Here is a 20,828-nt window from a genome sequence, read left to right on the forward strand (position 1 = left end):
GGTTTTTAACGATTATCCGGCCTAGTCAACAACACTCCCGGTTCGTTACATTTAGCGAACCAACGTGTGGCTGTTCTGTCAAAATTTATTTAAGAAATTTCAAATAATTTAAATTTTTATTATCGTAAAAGAACCCCACACTCCCGGATCGTTACAGGGGCGCTTAGATAGAAATTGCATGCGGTCGTCAAAGCCCCTAGCGCCGGCTCTGACTGTAAGCGAGTGTACGTTTTTAAACTAATTAGTGAATATAGTCTAATTTTGTATTTAATATATTATTCAAAAATGACCCTTTTATAGTAGCAAAAATTCAAACTTTATTAAAGAAACGCAAGTTATGCAACCTAAAACGAGCAAACATCTCGTAAGCAACAAGCATGTTAACAACGGTTCTCACCAGATGTCAGCATTTTCACTACAAAAATGTAATGCTCATTGACAAGAAAGCAATCCTATATTGCGAACACTAATTAACTACATCTCCATGGAGAAGCGATATCAGCTATAAAATCAATTTATTCCTCGCTATTATTAACGCAGTATTTTCTAGCTGACAAACATTTGCGCATGACTGAAAGCATAGGTGCCGCTAGCTATTTTTAAAATACAAATCAAAACTAATCTAAAAATGAGTGCAGCCATAAAAGTGTTCATTGAATCTAGTCCATTGGCTTCTACATTATTTGGATTATATTAAACTTTCACTAGAAACGAAGATCTACAAGTGAAAAATATGAAATAATGTTGAGCGATATAAAAATATTCGGAATAAATATTTGTTTGTTCTGTTTAAAAGATGTGAATTCATAGCAGCAACGCTTTCGTTAAAAAGATTAAGTAGTTCAAGTGTCAGTAGAAAAAAAAAAGCTGCATTGGAATCGGACAGCAGTCATCCGAATTATAAATAATATATCCTCCTAAAGTTATTTGGAGACGGATGTGCGTACCACACATAAACATACACCCACAAAGTGGGTTGTGTAAATACGATCACAGGGAAGGAATACCAACTATATGCTGATATTTCCAGAACCCTTTGAGAGTCACCTGATCTGATTTAGAAAGAAAATTCTTTCTTAATGGTGTTCGCGCATACACTTACACACGGAAAGATTTAAAGTCTTTATCCGAAAGTGGTTTCCATTTTTTCCCTAAAATCATGGAGACTTCGTCTTCGGTTGCTTCGTAAGAGCGAGACGATCTCTGTAGCCATCTGTAGAAGTCATCATCCCAATCTGGATTCTTTGGCCAGTCGCACCTTTTGATGACGGCATTTTTTCTTATGATTAAGCGGTGAATGTTCGGGGCGTAATGGGCTAGCAGAAGAACTGTTGAGGTGGAGATTCGTTCCCGCACTACTAAAGTTTGGAGATTCGGACATGAGCGGCAAATGAGGACCTGAAAGAGAAAATTTATAGAATACAATAGAGTGAAAGCATATTTATTTAATGTACTACATAAAGTGCTCACTGATAATGAAATACACAAATGAATATGAAGCTGAACAAGAATCGGACATTTAAATCAGTGAATATAAAAACCAGCGCCTTGAGTATTTCCAAACCAGTAATTTTTGGCAAAATCTTTAATATACAAGAAATAATTCAAAATGACTACGAGCTTAGGGACTTTCTCTCCTCCAACATTATTCGAGTTTTGAAAATAAATAAGTAAAAATAAAACAACTGTACACGAAATGTAGCCTTCTAGACAGAGAAATATTTTCTGGACTATGTAAGGAAAACAGACACCTTAATTATGAAGTGCTGTTTTTGGTTTATTCGTTTTCAATATTGTTAAAGAACGCTTCTCATAATGGGTGGATTCTGGTGAAAGTTTCCCCTTTGGATTCTCAGTGTTAGTATAAATCAGAAATATTTTAATACCACAGTTAAGCAAATAAAGTACGAAATTTTATGTATAATGAAGAAAAGAACAACTGAGAGTGTTAAAGTTATGTACATATACAGTATGTATACATTATGAAGAATACAAGACCCACTTTTGCATGATGTTAAAGGATTATTGACATATTTTACAAACCTATACAGTTTCAGATTCCCAAGAATTTCACTGGAGACACACATTGACCAATGCACATCAACAGCAGTCAACACAGATAAATGACAACGAAAGCAAATAATATAACTCTTCCTGTATGCACTGAACGCAGTTAAACTTCGCAGATAAATACTATTAATAGCAACACTAAAATGACATGAGAGAGAGAGAGAGAGAGAGAGAGAGAGAGAGAGAGAGAGAGAGAGAGAGAGAGAGAGTGAGAGAGAGAGAGAGCATTCTTCCATGCTGTGACAGCTTTATTCATGCTGCACATCCATTAACTATTCTCTGATTAAAAGAACCTTGTAAACAATTCGCGTAGAATGTCTCCTTGCATTAATTCTATTAACAAGCTAATTATGCTAGTTTTGTTCAGCGACATCATTGCATTATTTCGCAATGAAATTTTATGTTCCTATCCAGTGGTTGCTCGTGGCTTGAAATCGTGGGGGTGCTGCAACTTTCGAAATATGCATACACACTGTAAGTACAATTTATGCGTGTTTGGATAAAATATCAAAATTATGGTAAAAATTAAAAAAAAAATTAAACATGAAAAAATATTATTGATTATCGATAAAATTATACAGTTTGGTATAATTCAAAATTACTTAAAAATAAAATCCATTATCATAACCCCAATGTCCTGAAATAAAACTATAACAAATGCTTTGTCTTTAATTGTAATGTCCAAATATTTAAAGAGACAGAGTAAACACGATAAGCACTACGAACACTCTACTACTGGCGCAAACCGCATATAAACAACAGCGGAACTGCGCGACGGACAGTGTCGCATTACGCTAATAGCTCGCATCGCACTATGACGTGCATATGCTTGAGGGCGCAGCAATGTGACACTGTGGTAAACACAGTGCTGCTAGTTCCCTCCTAAGTACTACAAGATGGATTTTTATTATTTTTTATACAAAATAAGATAATTGTGCAGGATTGTTAATGATAAAATTAAATATTACAAGCAAATATAAATAAATTAATAAATATATTTATATATCGAGAAAAATTGGGGGTGCTGCAGTTCCGCAGTGCCTATGCACGAGCTGCCCCTGTTCCCATCGCTTCTGTAGGCCAGTTACTAATAACTCACACTTCACATTTTTACACGTCAAATGTGAAAAAGATCCTCGCAGAAATATGCAGTCATCAGTGTTTTCAACCACCCGGATCTTGCGTTGATAATCACAAAGCCATTGGCATAGAACTCCAGTACTTCATAGCATTACGCGCGTTTAAATGAAAACTCAATTTTGAAGTGAAATAGGCAGATTTAATTCAGTTTTAACAAAAACGGTGGGGGGGATGCCATACTACTGGAAGTAAAAATATACTCTTCATATGCTAGAAAGTTCAAATAAAATTGTTCATCGATCTTTTAAAAAAATTAAAAACCGATCGTTTCAAAATTATGTGACAAAAATTCAGGGATGTGTTCTGGGGTTCTTTTTCAGTTTTTTTTTTTTAATATTTTAAAAAAATTCGAACATCTATTACTCAACAGTTTCGTATTGAACGTGTGTTTATGTGCAGTTTTTGCTCTGAAATATTTTTAATCGAATGAAAACAGCCCAGCTAGAATTATTTGAATCGAAAAGCGTATACATTTTAACACGTCATTTTGAAATAAGCTATTCATATACTGCAGCAAATGGTAAACGTAAGTGCAAGTTTTCGAGATATTAGCTTTGGAGAAAGGTTTATATAAGTATATAAATATTATATTCTAGAATAGCAGACGTGTCTTTTTCTCAAACACAAACATTGCACTTTTTAATGAACTTAGTGCAATATCAACTGAAGGAGTTCTGAGTTCAGGTTTGGATTACAGTTGAATATAAGACAACCAACCAGAATAAATGCTTTCCTACTGAAAGAAATGCATTGCGATAATTATGGGGGCATTGCCCTGAGTTTTATGACCACTACACCAAGAAAAAAACAATTCAAGGGAGAGGGAGAGAAAGACAAATGTAAAGAATAACAGACTTGTAAAACTCACACTTTCACTTGGTAAATGATGTTTATTAATCGTGCAACTCATATTATATGTTAAAGCAACAGTTATGGGTCAAAAAAAGGGTCCGAAATCATTCAATCAATTCAAACCAACGATGTTTTAACATTGTGAGATCTCATTTTCTCATGACACACACACACACACACACACACACACACACACACACACACACACACACACACACACACACACACACACACACACACACACACACACACACACACACACACACACACGACACACACAAAGTATGCATATGAGTATCTCTGTTATATGCTTAATATAGCATGCAATGAATAATGTGACATCCTCTCTCTCTCTCTCTCTCTCTGTCTAATGAAATAAATTTGGTTATCACGGAATTGTCCTGATGCTTTTTAAGAAATGCTTAATAAAAATTTTGTATTAATTTGGGAGTTCTCACCGGCAGTATTCACTTCCCAAACACTATTTATGTGATTTATTCGAATGTATTTAATGAGCCTAAAATAAGAAACGGTATGATGATTCGAGTGATCCATAGATGTTGATTTACATTTTTGTATTTATATATAAGCAGAAGCTGATATAATCAGATAATAACTATGCTTGTTCCTTAGATGATACCAAAAGGGACGAATTTTTTAAAATTTTATTTAAGAAGGAATAACAGTCAGCCTTCGTAGCAAAGTCAGTATAGACGAAGCCATGTGGTCGGAAAGACCTGGGTTCGCCCGTCCAAGGTATGAGGAACCTCTCCTTCGACTAAAGGTGAATTAGCCGGTCTCATACGGAGCTAGGGGTTTTGTCACCCGAAACTCGGATTTGTCGTCCTCGGAATAGGCAAACCGGCCGGTGAACACACGCATCTACAGACATAGGACACACTGGGAAGCGTAGGACCACCTTATCCTCGAAACTTTCGCGGTTGTAAAGTCCACAGCTAAAGAATCTCAAAGGTTCATAAAAAGCTTAAGGCATGACAAGGAAGGACAGTACCAGTTTATACAATTAGATTCTATCTATAATATAAAAATTCAACAAAAAATCAGAGATGCACATGTCATTACGTGGGATAATGCTGCATGGCTAATAAATAGCAAGGTTTTTTTCCAAGGAGATCTCTTTATGCTTTTTGTATAATCCGGTGATAAAAAAAAGGGTTTCAGAGGCTATGTCTTCCACCGGAACTCTTTTAGAAGATATAATAGCGAAATACATTACAATAATGGTGATTAACATTAAGATCAGATGTTACTTACCAAAGCAGAATCGGCCCTTTCTTGAAAAGACTTGGATGTGTAAAATCGGGGTAGACCCAGGAATGCGTAAGTTTCCAAGTAGCTATGATAAAGACTAGCAGCCATCAAAGCTGAATGAGTAGTTATCTGACTGTATGGGGAATCATAGACGATAGATCTCACAGGTGCGCCCTCTTGCCATACTACCTACAGGAAAACGATAGTTATAAATATAAATGCAATACATTTAAACAGTCAAATTTATATTAATAGAATTCAATTGCTTTAATGTGATTACTTTCATTGGCATCTACATTTAATCAATAGCTAATCATGGTGATTTCTTATATTATTATTATTATTACGTCACGCCTCCAAGTCACAGATTTATCGAGGGAGGGCACCTCTACGTCTCCATCACTTAATCCACCAACTAGCAAACCGCAACCACCATCATCATCTACAGTGTAGATGATGATGTGGCGTAGAACGAAGTTAAGATACTCGTACATTTCAACAGGTGTGATAGCATCAAACATATAGCTTTCGTCTGTATGCATACTTAGATGAGATTATCTAACAACGAAAATAACTGGTAGTTATATGGTCATTTAAAGTCCAACACTTCTACAACCTATCAAAGCAGTCTGTTTGTGGGGAAACTACATGAAATTCCTGACACTTTCATAGTAAAATGCAAAATATAATTATATATGTGCATTTAATCATATGGCGAAAATAATTAGATTTCATTAATATAAAGCCAAATTTAATTTCTTTGACTTCCAAATTTATAAAGTCACTGAATAATATAGATCTTCAAGGCCATCTTTTTTTTTTCTTCCTTTCTTCGTCAACAAAAAGCGATTCAAATTGTCAACAAGTTTGTTAACTAGCAAAAGAAACTGGTGCTTTGTTCAAATGATAGCCATGCTTTTTAGATTTTTTGCTAATAAATATTAAGCGCATCATAATTAACAATAATTTTATTAGGAAAGAGAAAGAAAGAGAAAGAGAGAAAGAGTTCAGAAAAATATTGATTCTTTGGTTAGTCTAAATACATCAGTTTCAGTCATATTCTGTGTAAAATTTTATTATATAATAAACATCGATTGTACCGATTTTGGCGATCCACATAGGATCTTAGCTATATCACGTACATTTCGATAGATGTCATGAAAAATTTAGAAAATTTATGTAGCTTATGATTTCTCATCTATCTTATTTTTTCCGGATTCTGCTATTTTTTTCTGGTTATATTATATTCATTCATCAGCTATGTAACCAATGTCGGTTTCTCACATATGAGGTAAGATAGTTGGTCTCATTCTGATGTGTCAGGGTTTATAATCCCGAAAAACAGTCAATCCAATTAGAGCAGACAAGGTTAACGAACAGAATACTCCGATCTCAAGATTTCATTGCGTCAGCCATAATTCCGAAACAACAACAGCTCAACCTGCCCAAATCACTCCTTTTATTGGAATGTTCTGGGTTAAAATTCCATCTGGGACATACCTTTATAACAGTTTCATAACTTCAAGTGAATTGTTCACTTCATATGGAAATAGCAAGATTTTTAGCGCTAAACACTGGACTTTTGTTCTGTCACTGGTGAGACAAAGCAGGATAAAGAAAACCCACAATTCACAGATCCACTCGACTCATAACTTAATTGATTTGGTGTGTAATCTAAACATGTAACCAGGCTCTGATGACTGTTGTACCTGGGAAAAATCTTTCTTTGTATTATTTCCTAAAATGCATCAGCTTGAAGTATGCAAATCCGTTGTTAATGAGTTTTTGTTTTATAGTTTGTAAATATAGTTTTTATATACAAGTGTAGGTCTCTGTGAACTTTCGTAGCTCAGTCAGTATAGACGACGCCCTTTGATGGACAAGTAGATATGACGATAAGTCCCTGTGTAATCCTACGTAAATGTCATTTGCATCTATTCAACCATTTCTGCCAGAAAACTTCCGGAAAAATAACCGCTAAAGGTTCAATTCTAGTGTAGGTCAATTCTAGTTCGATTCTCTTCCTTTAAAAATGCTGATAGTAGAAAGGTAACAAAAGCAAACCAAATAGTTGAATTACCGAAGGAGCGTTTTGCAGGGCTTGTTCCAGAGTTAGCCGATCTTTGTCATAGGGTTTTAATCGCACATCTAAAAACGACATTAAAGTTCACATTACACGTATTACAAACAACAATACGACAAGGTTTAGGGTCACAAGATGACGGTATTTCTGAAAAGCCTTTAATCAATGATAATATGGGCTCACTATCAGTGAAGGCTTGAAGGATGAAGACTAGCTTCCTACGTGTCTTCAAAAAAAAAAAAAAAAGAAAAGAAAAGAAAACGCTAGGAGGATTAAAGGCGCTAAACACGCGCCTTTTGATAGAATAAAATGCGTTAAATGAAGATGATTTTATATTCCAAACCAGAGGTTCCAGAGCCCCAAGAAAATTGATGTCATATGTGGATTGGAATTAAAAACAAGGAAATTGTTAATTCTTTTTTGCAAAGCTAGAGACAACAAGCAGTCTTTGAGGAAATACTTCATAGGGAAAGCTGCAGAACACAATTAGATGGAATGAAGTACTGTATGAGGAGTAGAAGGTTCGGTGGGTTAGCAGTTGAATAAATAGCCGTTGGACAGCTGCTGATCATATCCATGCGACTTTAGCAATAAGCTTATACCGAAATGCTTGTTGACAGTTCAGATATAAAGCTTTCATGGAATTATCTGTAGAAAAGGCACAAAGCAGAAATAGATGACCAATGAAACTGTGATACTGGCTATTTTTTGAAGACGAATCGTCGACGATTAGCCAAAATGATGGCTTTAGAACAGCACCGAAAACGTTTCTGATATGCCACCACAAATGTGAGGATAGTAGTCTAAGGTTGAACCTATTTGGAATTTCTACAGAGTTAGTAGATTAACACACTAAATCTACCCATCATTATCAAATTCCTGATATGTATCCTTGGGTGTGGGGGGGATCAAGATATTACTATAGTATTACATGAACCGTTACCAACTTCCTATTGCCAGCTTTTCTCGAAATCAATCTATTATCTGTAAGGACTCGAGATATTTTTGTCTTACGAAAGGAGGAATGCTAACAGGCAGGGAAGGAAATGGAATTTATACTGCTGAGAGATAATTACCTGAGGCAACATGTAATCCTGTAGTGCTGTCATGGTAACCTGAACCCCTATTAGAGGTACATATCATGAAATTGATGATGATGATAATGAACATGTCATGGAGGGGGGGACACGAAGTTCAAGAGTGCTGGATCTGATCATTACATCAGAGAACAAAACACTAATCAATTTAACTACGCTGCCTCCGCTTGGAGAAAGTGATCATATAGTCTTTAACTGGCAGATTGCCAGACATGCAAAATTTTATATTAAGAATCGGTATAAATGAACTTATAGAGCAGGTGATTATGATCAGACAGCTTTCAGCAGAGCAATGGTATAAGAATTTGGAGGGGAGAGATATTTTTGTGCATAGGAGGTGGTCAAGGGTGTTTGAAGAAAGCAGTATCTGAATGTTTACTTAGAGTCAGAAGGATAAATCAGATAGAAGCTACATGGATGAGCAGCTTCATTAAGCAGGAGTTACACAAAAAGAAAGGGATTATAAAGAAAAAGATGATCAACATATCCATGAGCAGTATAAGGCGTAGGCAAGAAGGATGATTGGTATGGTAAGGAAGGCCAAAGCTAATTATGAGAGAAAGCTAGATGATGAGGCCAAAAGAAACCTTAAGGAGTTCTTTCGCTATGTGGCAAGTAAAAGGAGAAATTACTTTAAAAAATGCTGATGGTAGAAAGGTAACAGAAACAAACCAAATAGTTGAATTACTGAAGGAGAATTTTGCAGGAAGATACCATCTAGGTGGTGACACTGCAATGTGATATATAACATTCACTGATAGGGGAATAGAGGTTGAATAAATTGAGTTGCTTAAAATATTGCAGAACCTCAATACAAACAGAGCCATGAGATTAGATAGTATATTGGCCTGCGTATTGCGAAAATGCGTAAGGGAATAATCAACTCCTTTGACCCAGTGTTTAACTTAAGTCTCAGTAGAGGGAGGCGCTAATGGAGTGGAAAGAGGGGAAAATGGTCCCATTGCATAAATGAGGTTCTAAGAAAGAAGTAGCAAATTATAGGTCAATCAACATCTCAGAAGTGCTGGTAAGGTATTCGAAAAATTGGTGAAAGACAGAATTCAGGACTGGGTGAATAGGAATATGATACTTTATAAGGGAAAACATGATTTTGTGAAGGCAGAGGTCTTCCCTAAGTAATTTGCTTACTTTTTAGTCAGGTGACAATGGAGTTGGATAAGGGAAATGGCTACATCGTGATACTGCTAGACTTCGCAAAAGTATTTAAACAGATTCCGCACAGAACTTGATTGCATAAATTGGAGCAAATGGGGATGGATGTGAATCTAGTGATTTGAATTAGAGGGTGCCGATGGCAGATATCAAAGTGGTTTGTGGAGGAGTTGAATATAGAAGAAAACAAGTGACCAGTAATTGGCCACTTGCTTTCAGTAATTGGTCCTCTGTTGTTTAATTTGTATATCAGTGATATATAGGAAATGATTCGACATGACATATTCAGTTATTTGCTGACTATGCTAAATTGGGAAGAGCAATGGTAAAGAAGGTGATGCAGAGATCTTGCTGGAAGACTTAAACAAACTAGTAGTATGGACAATGGTAAATGGCTGCCAGTTTAACTTGACCAAATGTAAAGTGATGCACTTTGGGAAGATATCAGAAGCTGTATACTACATTGATGGAACTGAAATGCAGGAAACTGAGGCCAGAGACTTGAGTTTGATTGTGGATAAGGAGTTGAAATTTATAGGGCATATTACGAAAGTAACCAAATCAGCACACCAGATTAAGTGGTTGCTGAAGAATACTACCAAACAGGGATAGATAGTTATTGTTTCACTATATAAGGGATTAATTAGGCCACAACTGGATTACTGCGCATAGGAAGCATTCCATAGATCTGCCACAATCTTTATCACTCGCCTCCAGATCCTCTCCAGAGGCGAGTGGATAAGATTGTCGCAAGTCTGTGGAATGCTTCCTATGAGAATAGATTGACAGATTGTAGGCTTCAAAAATTAACTGACAGACGGAAAAGAGGTGACACGATGGAATCATTTAAGTTATTAAAGGGGCTTTATAGGATTGAGATTGAAGGGTGGTGAATGAGTGAAATGGGTTGCCAGACGAGGTTGCGAGTGCTTCATCAGAATGAGTTTAAGAAGTGTGAGAGGTATTGTGTGAATGATGCTAGTGTATGAATAAGTGGATCTTCCACAATGAGTCTTCCGACTCCATAGAGATACCTGTATAATAATATTTATTATTATAATTATATTTCAGTTTTCTAAGACATTTTTACTGTATCAATTCACCAAGATCCAGGCGAATCGATACAGTGTCTTCCTCTAGGTCTTTTTCCTGCCATCCTGACAAAAGTACTTGTTTTGATAACCTTTCCAGTTCCCATTCTGCTTAAGTGACCATTATATCACTTTAGATTAGCTGTGTTCACGCATCCTAGAATGCTAACAATATTAAAGGTACTTCCAGTATTTTCATTTTAATATGGTTCTGTAATTAATGCGATCTGTTAACTTCCCATTTTACTCAAAGCTTGATATCTGTGGTCTTTAGTCTTTGCTCAAGTGTTTTATTTCTAATCCAGCTCTCCGATCTATAAGTTAAAATTGGTTTGAATACTGTCTTGTATACAATCTAGTTTAGTGTTTTGGCTAATTTATTTCTCTTATTCCATATAAATTTATTGAAATGGCTCCTCCACCATATACCAGCTTTGCTTATTCTGTTGCTTATGTATTTTTGTTGACTTTTGGCATTTTTTTACTTCGAAAATTAAAAAAAAGAAATGAAAATAGGAAATTTGTACTTCATGAAATAAAACCTACAGTACAATCATTTTTGTTTTAATATAATCACAATTACAAAATTATAATACTGAAGATCTAAAAAGATATGTTTTTTTGTATAATGATGGAATGGCGCCGATGTAAATGTGTCTCCCCAAGAATGAACTTTCTTTGCTAGTGCTTACAGTCGGCCCTGCGTAGAGTATTTGTTAATAATTTGGATAATATATTCCACCAGGGGGTAGAGTATCGTAGATGATAAACTACCCCCTGGTGGAACATTTAAGCACATCGTTAACGCAAAAAAAAGAAAGCATAACGACATATCCAATGTAATCAAAAACTAAAAATGTTATTAGATAAAAATAAATAAATATCGATTGCAAAATGTTTCCGGAGTGCATTGTAGATTTGTTATCTTAAAGATTCAGTGTTTTAAAATCTTAAAATCTTAAATCTTAAAGATTCAGTGTTTTAAGATCCATTGTACTATGTTATAACAAATTAGGACTGACAATGCAGCATTGTCAGCATGGATGGTGGAATAATAATGATCGGTTATTTTGTAACTGTTTTAAAGTTACGTTCCATCTTTATACAAATAAGTAATTTATTCTTTCTTATTACATTGGTTATAATCATTGCTCCTTTGATCTCAATGATTCGTTCGCCTACGAATTCATAGTTTTTATTTTAAAAAAAAGTTTATCTAAAATATGGTTTGAACTGCATGTACTATCTGAAAATTTATCCGAAATACTGTTTCCTTAAACAAGCTCTGACATTTTATTAGTTAACTGTGACATTTATTTTATGTAAATACTAATTTGAAGAGATTATTATTTTTTATTATTAATATTTTTTGTTGGAAGTTTTCGATTTTTTTTAAGACAGAGAAATCCAGGATCTCACGTAAACGTACTTGATGTGCTTGATCAGCATATGAATAATTGTTTATCCATATGCTGATCAACAATCATTCATGAATGCGAGGTACCATGAAAATAGTGTAATATATGTATCACTGGGGATGGGCCAGTTCGTTTCATCACCCTCTTTTCCGCAAATTAAATATATATATATATATATTTTTTTTTTTTAAACACCGATATCTATACAGAATATATGATTTCAATTACGGCTAAAAATAAAGTATATCAAAGTCGATTTGTGAAGCCTAAAATAAAGTTACTCTTCGTAAAATGAATGTAGGCAGTACCCGCTTTTATTACTCTCAAGCCAGATAATTCTCGTACTTTTAAATTAAAAAAAAATTAAGAAATAAAAAAAAACTTTTTTAATTTTTATGGCAACAAAATGCAATATAAAAGCGAATAGTTAAGATTTTCATTGTATTTAATATGCCGCAAAAATTTTTGTGACAGAGGAGTAGAAAACTGAAGAATTACTTAAAAATGGTGAGTCTCCGGACGCCATAGATATACCGTTTAATAACAATAATCATTATTATTATTCGAGTACATTTATTTATTTATTCAGGTTAGTAATTTTTGCTTACTGTAAATTAGGAACAAACTACCCGCATATTACAGAACATGAGGGTAGGAATAACTATCGTATTCCACCAAATATTAGTATTATGAAATCTAATGCCATTTACTTGACAGGTTATTAAGTATAATACGTGTGTTTTAAAAATATTTTATTTTGTTTAATCTGACATATGTGAGAAGTAGGCAATTAAAGGGCATTCCATATTACAAAATGTTTGCATCCTGACTTATATTGAGCGGGTAATATTTTTTGAAAATCAAGATTTATTTTAAAGAAAAAAAAATCAGCTTACGTTGGTTTTAACTTTTCCTTCTACCATAAGGTGAACTTTCAAATGAGAAGACTGGCGTTTACATTCCTTCCACGCCTTCGAAGACACTGGCGATGCTTGCTCCGTGTGTTTTGTTTGTAAAATATTCAAATCCTTGATGTTTGTAAAACCCAAGAGAATGACCACGTCGTCACTAAGTTGCTGAGGAGAGATCGTAAGAATTTTCAGATTGAGAAAGACTCCAGCATGAAGTATCGGATACGGATCTTTGGTGCAATTTATAAGTCTTAAAGTTCTGAGGGTCTCGCAGCAGTTCTGAACAACGTCATCTAGAAGGAACATAGCCTCGTACGTATCCAAGAGTAGGTCTTCTAAGGAAAGATGCTTTAGACCCTTGAGGTTGCCCATCATACGTTTCAAAGCTTGTAATAGTTTTCCACCAGTGCCAAAAATAACTTCATCAGTTGCATTGGCTGACGCACAATCACAGGCGAATGTAAAATCCAACGAAAGAATATTACGAAGAGACCGACTATGGAAGTTCTCACAGAAATAGGAAATGATTGTCATGAACTCGTACAGATTGAAGAAACTAGCCATCGGTTGAATGACCAAGCGTCGGATATTGCGTCCTATGCGATGGAGGCATATTTGAGTCCGATGGTGGTCTAGGATGTGTTGATAGCCTGTGTAATAGTTGAACTTCCGTCTGGTTAAGGTACGATCTTCTAAGATGAAGGTGCGCCACACCCTAGGGGAATAAAAGGTTTTGTGCCAATTATGGCATACCTGAGACGCACTATAACGATCACTAATAGATAATCGAGCGAATACGTCTTCGAGAAGGATATCTGGTAAGCAAGACCACATGCTGAGAAAGTCCTTTCTATTTTAGATATAAGGAAGCTAATAATTGCTCAAGAAATTCTGTGTTCCAACTGCACTCTGTCAACTTTAGTCATCTTAAAGGCTTGGTGCTCAGAGAAACGTCTGAAACGCAAATGGAAAGTATAAATTAAAAAAAAAAATATGTACCAAAATACTAAAAACAAAAAATGTTATAAATATTACAATATGGGTTCATATTAGGTTTTAAAAATTAGCTGAAATAGAATTCTTCCTATCTTAAAAACTTTATCGAAGAATATTCAAACTCTAGATTTTGAAAACAGTGAACTTAGGATTGTAATGAGTGCCGAATTGAAGATGCTCGTTCAGGTTGTTTAGAGAGCTGAAGTTGTCCAAATTATGGCTTTTACTGTATAATAGCATTGCCCTACTTATTTGGAGACTAGAAGTAGCTCATAGGTATTATTTTTGAAGTGCTTTTCTAATTTGAAGTAATTATACACAGGACTTGATAAATTATGCAAAATCCTACTCGCCACGCAAAAAAAAAAAAAAAAAAAAAAAAGACCCTCCCAAGATTCCATTTTTTACTGATATATTCCAATAAGTCAATAGGAGTTTCGCACCCAAGTCTGCAGCTACTCCCCAACTAGCAAAATGTTCTCGCCACAGATGAGTGGGAAAACGTATTTCTCCGAGCCCTGATACAATTATTCTATTAATTTTAGAATAATATTCCAAAATGAAGACGGTGCGTCTCTGTATATTTTTTCCCCTATTTATAGGGACCATTACATGATTGATTGCTAAACCAAACCTAGAAATCTAGCACTGCTATTCAAATACTTTTGACTAATTAGTAATTTTGATTTCATTTTTGGACTTGATTTCTCGTTATTACATTACGTTATTAGTTTATTAGCTGTAGACTTCTTTTGGAATTCCCCGACCACAGGAGATTTATGAATAAATGTGTCTCGTACACCGCCAACCTAATTGGTTGAGTAGATAGCGTTTTCTCTCTCTCTCTCTCTCTCTCTCACCCATAGGTAGTAGGTTCGAATCCCCTAATACAGGGAGAGATGTTTGTAAATATATTTTCGGAAACTGAATTTCATTACCTAGTATGAGGCCACCACCCCGTTTATGGAGAGAGGAGGGGGGGGGGGGGGGGGTGCTGAAGTGGATCGAGAAAGTTCGATGTTTGGTCCCTGGAACAGGGTTTCCAAATTCCGTAAAAAAGTGACTTAGAAAATGGAAAAAATAATAAAAAAAGAAAAAAACGTACTCCACCCATAGTACTAATGTACTTTACTCGGGACAGAGGCACTTAAAATATCTGATTATTATTATTTTTACTTAAACCCCAATTCCTCATATGTTTCTGTTTTATGTTTCTTTTTCCCCAAAACAAACCTGAAATCGAAATCATTTTTTTGACATTCGACCACTAGCGTTAAAAACAGAGAATTCTTACTGTTATACTATTTTATTTCATGTGCTTTTTTTTTTTTTTTTTTTTTTGTACCGCAGTAAGTACTTTCTATGCGCTTGTAACAAAGTGTAGATGTCAGTTCTCTCCTGGGAAGGATATGAACATTAAAGAGCATAAAGTTCCATAGTAATCACCTACACTACTTTCTCCAAGAGAAAAATATTAGGGGAAATAAAGCAAGAAACAACAATTACGTAACCTGAATGGACGGCTAGCTTAATGGCGGCTCTATGGATAAAAACATTTGTGTGATTACTCGTTCCTCTCCTCCCCACTCCTTCCATACATACAAAAAAAAAAAAAAAGCTTTTACTGCCTCTTATCTCTTCCTCTTGTGCTGATAATTTCAAGATCGTTAGACAATATATTAACTCTACACACGAGAGGGTTTCAAAACCTACAGCACATTAATACTTTGTGGCAAAACAGTGAAAAGACACCCTTGAGAGGGGAAAAAAAAAACTTCATAAACATTTCGTTTTCATTCTCTATCTCTCTTTCGGATAAAGGGGAAATAAGCAACTGATCAGGAAGCGAGTAAAAAAAAAAGTAGGATATCCTCAAGTACTTCGTGATCTCTTGATAGCAACCTCCGTTAAACGTGTATCGATATTCAAAAAGATCAGCATAACCCATAAAGATGAAGCTAACTAATATAAACGTAAACGAAATATTTTAGATTTCAAAATCTATTCTGACTTCCCTTCATTTATCTTACCTAGACAAAGATTCATTTAGCATAGTTTGATAAGTACCTACCTGCCTATAACCCCCATTTAACGAGTGAAGTTTACACGCTGACATAAGTACACAAAGAATAGATTATTTTTAATGTGTGTTTTACTATGACGTAAAGAAAGTGTCGCTCACACAAGCTTATGAAGTACATTAAGTTATATTCTACTGCTACAAACAGATCACAGCCAAGAAAAAATATCAAGAAAATAAATAAACAAAAGTTCCTACCTAAAAACGTTCTCTCGATATTTCTACAGTGAGTTGTAGAGGTCAGGGAACCATGTTTCTATGTATACACGAAACCAAGGCCGTAACCCCGTTTTAGGTCTGCGTTCATTTACGGCGTTGTGTTTATTTGCGGTGTTCACATAAACAATCCTCTGCCTACTACTACTGTATACTTATTTCTGCTCTACTTAATTTTTAGAAACTCATCTTATTAGTAAGCGCTGTCATTAACCTGCCATCCCCCACACTAAGCCAAGACACTAAAAAAAAAAAAAAAAAAGTGGGAGGGACAAAGTGGGCTAAATATCCACATTTCTGTTTCGTATATTCACTTCATGTGCCATATTAAGTTGTGTTTAAAAGAAAATTGAATATTCTAGCTGTGTAGATATATTTATACTTCTTACTACTGGTGAAATAAATAAAGAAATACACATCTGTCAACTAGATAAGATCAACATTTATAAAACGTCAACAAAGAAAGACACTTATTTAATAAGGGCGTTGCACAGTTCTGTCAAAAAAGAAGTTCAAGTTCTCTTCGGTTTGACAGAAGTTAGAAAGACTGCTGCCTTACATATCCATTCATTAGCCGATCCGGAGTTTTTTTAAGAGTGATCGATATGGCTGGAGACGGGAGTTATTATGCAAAATGAAAAATTCCGCCACTTTAATTAAACTAGAGAACTCGCATTTAGCTAAAAATTTCCTTATGAAGATTGCGACCTGGATTCAAACCCACCATTGGGTTTGAATCCTGGCTAGTGGAGGATATGAAGGTGTATGGCAATTTTTAACAGTAGATGGAGGCGAACTGAAAGTCCCAAAAACATTGCATACCATTTAAGGATGACCACTTATCTTCAGTCTGTCAATGCAAAAATTAATAATAATAATAATAATAATAATAATAATAATAATAATAATAATAATCCTTACCTGCAGTTCTATTTAATACATTGCTGGGATTAATATTTATAATGTAATGAAGCTACTTAGTTCAATTCAATATTGTAATTTATTGATCTTTTCTGTGTCCTGTCTGAATTTTAAAAGTTACGGGACTATCCACATTGCATCATCACCGATGTCCGCGCGGATAGCCTAGTGGTTTTGCGCTTCGCAACCATATACCTGGGGAAGGAGTGTCCTAGGTTCGATTCCCGTCGCCGACGTGAGGAGCTTAAGGATCTTCCTCCGCCAAGTTAGCCGGACGTGGACAGCAGGGTTTTTTACCCCCAGTTTATCTGGGATTTTTCATCCCGCAAACCGGCCCCCTGAACACACTGATCTACAGCCATAAATACTTAACCCCCCCATGAGGGGGCTCAACTCGTCCCTATTGGGACCAGTTTAGTCCTCCCTTTTCTCCCAATAGGGAGAAAAGGGAGGAAACTCCATATGAATAAATAAATCACTGGTTTATTTATTCATATCTATCGTTCCATTTAAAACCAAACTGTTACCCTGGACTAGGACATTATCTTAACGATCTCCCTCTTCATCTTTCAGTAGGAAAAAAATTCTACATTAGGAGAACAATTATTTATGATGATGATGATAGAGATTTGCCGTCTTCATCATCACAGGTAATCTTGTAGAACGATAACCCATCCCTCTGAATTAGCATGTCTTTCTAAGAGGACGCAAGTATAATTTAAAACAAAAATTCATTCCCTACGTCAGTTCAAAATCTTCTGATAACATAGTGAATGGGGTTAAGTTAATCTATCGTAGTGTGTGAGTGGAGGGAGGAGATTAAAGCAAACCCTGAAGGCGCCCACCGTCTCTGCTGACAATATCCAAATGGTATAACACCCAGATAGTACTCATTATTACTATTACTTTTCTAGGGCTGATTATCCACGCGCAGACTGCGACCATTAGTGAGGAGAGATGATATCTTTTTGAACTGTGTTATCATTTCTCTTTTGTGTTCTTCCCCTGCATAACCTTGAGAATATTGACAGCATTCCACTGATGAAACGTTGGTAATTGTAAATTTAATCAGTTCTTAAAATTTTCTATACTCGTTTGTAGGTGTAATTAAGGTTTAGTTTATCAAAAAAAAAAAAAGAAAAGAAAAAGAAAAAGAAAGAAAGAAAAAGAAAAAAGGCCAACATAAAAGAGATAAAAATTATAGAAAAAATCAAGTCTTCAAGTCTCTAAAATAGCAGATTGTTTGCTGACGCTTTAGTTGCGCAATATTTCAAAGAAGGTAATGAAGGGATCAACGCACATTTCGTCAAAAGTTGAATGACCTCAATAGTCAGACTGCTGTCTCAGTAATTTTCTCATTAGCGTTTAAAACCCAATGTGACGAAGTTAACAAGAAAATTACTGAATCAATAGCAATTATATTTGTAGCTGTTTCTTTCCGGCTGTCATAACTAGTTCTCGTATATTACAAAAGCTGATAAAAATCATAAGAAAAATAAATAAATAAAACGAACAATGAAATTATAAATCTACAGTAAAAAATAAAACGAGTTATTATTATGTGACGCCTCCATGGAGTCCAAGGACTCATCGAGGGAGAGTGTGCCAACAGCATCGAATTACTAACCCTTCAAACTACTAACTGCGCTCAAACTGACTTAACTTTCTGCGTGAAGCAACCATTGTTTAACATTTTAAAAATAATAAAATTATATAACGGGCATTTCCTTATATGTTAAATTTTAACTTCATGGAGTATTCTGGTTATTATAACAATTTAGAAATATTTACAACATTTACAGCGAAATATCTATAAGAATTATTTTTAATATTTTTAAAGATACATTTCAAAGCTATATTCGTTAAAATAAACGTTAAAACAAACGTTAAACTAAAGTGAACGAGATCAAAGACAGGATTTATTTATTTTATTTACGAATAAATAAAATTCACAAATTTTTATTTATACTTATTTCATTTAATCAATTATTTAATTATATAATTTATTATATAATAATAAATAAGTTATTATATAAATTATTTAATTATATAATTTATAAAAAAAAATCTTTTTTTTTTTTTAACCGCTTAACAGGATGCGTAATTAACAGGAAGTGAAATATACCAGGATTTGAAGTGAAGTATATCAGGATTTGTTGCTAATTTCTCAGTGAATACCTCAGAAGATAAACGTTTGACTGCTATAATAGTTTGTAATTGCTAATATAATCCGGAAGGCGAAATAAAATAAAAATCGGGAAGAATAATAAGTCTTGTTTCGGAGATCATTCCCAAAATCGAGGGGGTATGGTCACCTTAGATTAACGTCTGTCAATCGATTATAATTATGGTCTCGTTCACGCGCTATCATTATTCAATACAAAAGTTCATTAAAAGAATACAAATGTTCTCTCTCTCTCTCTCTCTCTCTCTCTCTCTCTCTCTCTCTCTCTCTCTCACACACACACACACGCACACACACACACATGCCATTAATATTTGTGTTATCGTCAATAATTTTGTTCTGTTCTGCCCTACACGTATGATTATTTCGATAATAAAAGCACATCAGATAGTGAATCAGATAAACAATTATCGAAACGAAGGCATAAAATTATTTACAGTATTATCCGGAGGAAAAAAAAAGTATTTTAATTATTTCGAAGACAATTTTCGCCTTCTATTTCCGTTAATATTTTGAAGGTCGTACAGCATCTTAGAGACGGGAGGAAGTAGCCCACAACTCCACTCACTGTCGTCTACAAGACGCATAAAGACTACAATAAGTACTCCGGAGATATTTTAAGCATCGGAGAAGGCAAGATCGCTGTTGAGCGTGCCCAATTGTGTAGCACACGCGCGCGCGCGCGCGCACACACACACAAAGAAAGAAAGAACTGTTTAATAACGAACTATATTTCAGCCTTTCGGAAAGAGGGTATTGTTGGAGGCCCTTTAAAATCTGAATGGAAGTAGCGAAGTGGAAAAAACGCTCGTTAGGAGAATGTCAAACTTAGCCTGTTAGCAATGGCCACGAAGGAATTAATTAATCAGGTACGCATCTCGAATATAGTTAGACTTCCGGTTTTTTATTTACTGCTCCGTGACCAGAGTCACCCTCAAGCAAAGTAATTATTAATTTGGATTAAGTCCACGGACTATGGAGAATACAACGTGCGTAGTGCTACCCCCGTCTTTTCATTCATTTTAAAAGTGCGGACGGACAAAAAATAACGTGTGGATTTTGATACTAGGAAGATGGGGAAGGGTGTAGGGGAAACTATACACCACTTACTACTACACACACTATGACACTTGCCTGCGACATGAGATGACGGTTTATGACGTCTACAACCGAAGAACACCACCACAAGTAAGCTTCCTTGTGTAATATTCGGAACGTAGTAGCGGTTCGTGACTAAATTAGAAACGACTTCTCATTGCTGGCTCAGCTTGTGGCGTTGCTTGCAGCACATGTCTGAGCGTCACGGGAATATGCGCAATGTCA

The 20,828-nt window shown here is 35.2% G+C and overlaps 1 protein-coding gene across 1 annotated transcript; it reads right to left on the reverse strand.

Annotated features, from left to right (window-relative positions):
- Positions 1 to 292: 292 nt before the first annotated feature.
- LOC150100760 (uncharacterized) lies at positions 293 to 20,779 on the reverse strand. Its single transcript, XM_090401569.1, has 4 exons — positions 20,640 to 20,779; positions 13,093 to 14,061; positions 5,338 to 5,523; positions 293 to 1,398 (listed from the first exon to the last, which is right to left on the reverse strand). Exons 2-4 carry the CDS (start codon positions 13,939 to 13,941, stop codon positions 1,099 to 1,101), a joined length of 1,335 nt encoding a protein of 444 aa, XP_090257695.1. The 5' UTR covers positions 13,942 to 14,061; positions 20,640 to 20,779; the 3' UTR covers positions 293 to 1,098.
- Between the last annotated feature and the right edge of the window lie 49 nt (positions 20,780 to 20,828).

This window comes from Typopeltis vanoorti, chromosome 12 (genome assembly GCF_054136105.1).
Source record: "Typopeltis vanoorti isolate ZY-2024b chromosome 12, IOZ_Tvanoo_1.0, whole genome shotgun sequence".
NCBI classification, from domain to species: domain Eukaryota; kingdom Metazoa; phylum Arthropoda; class Arachnida; order Uropygi; family Thelyphonidae; genus Typopeltis; species Typopeltis vanoorti.

Excerpts from the sequence above, each read along its gene's own strand:
- LOC150100760 (XM_090401569.1), bottom strand. The coding sequence starts at position 13,941 with ATGTGGTCTTGCTTACCAGATATCCTTCTCGAAGACGTATTCGCTCGA. Across the intron at positions 5,524-13,092 it reads AAGGAAAAGTTAAAACCAAC|GTAGTATGGCAAGAGGGCGC; the intron begins GTAAGCTGATTT and ends GTTTTCCTGTAG. Across the intron at positions 1,399-5,337 it reads AAAGGGCCGATTCTGCTTTG|GTCCTCATTTGCCGCTCATG; the intron begins GTAAGTAACATC and ends TTTCTCTTTCAG.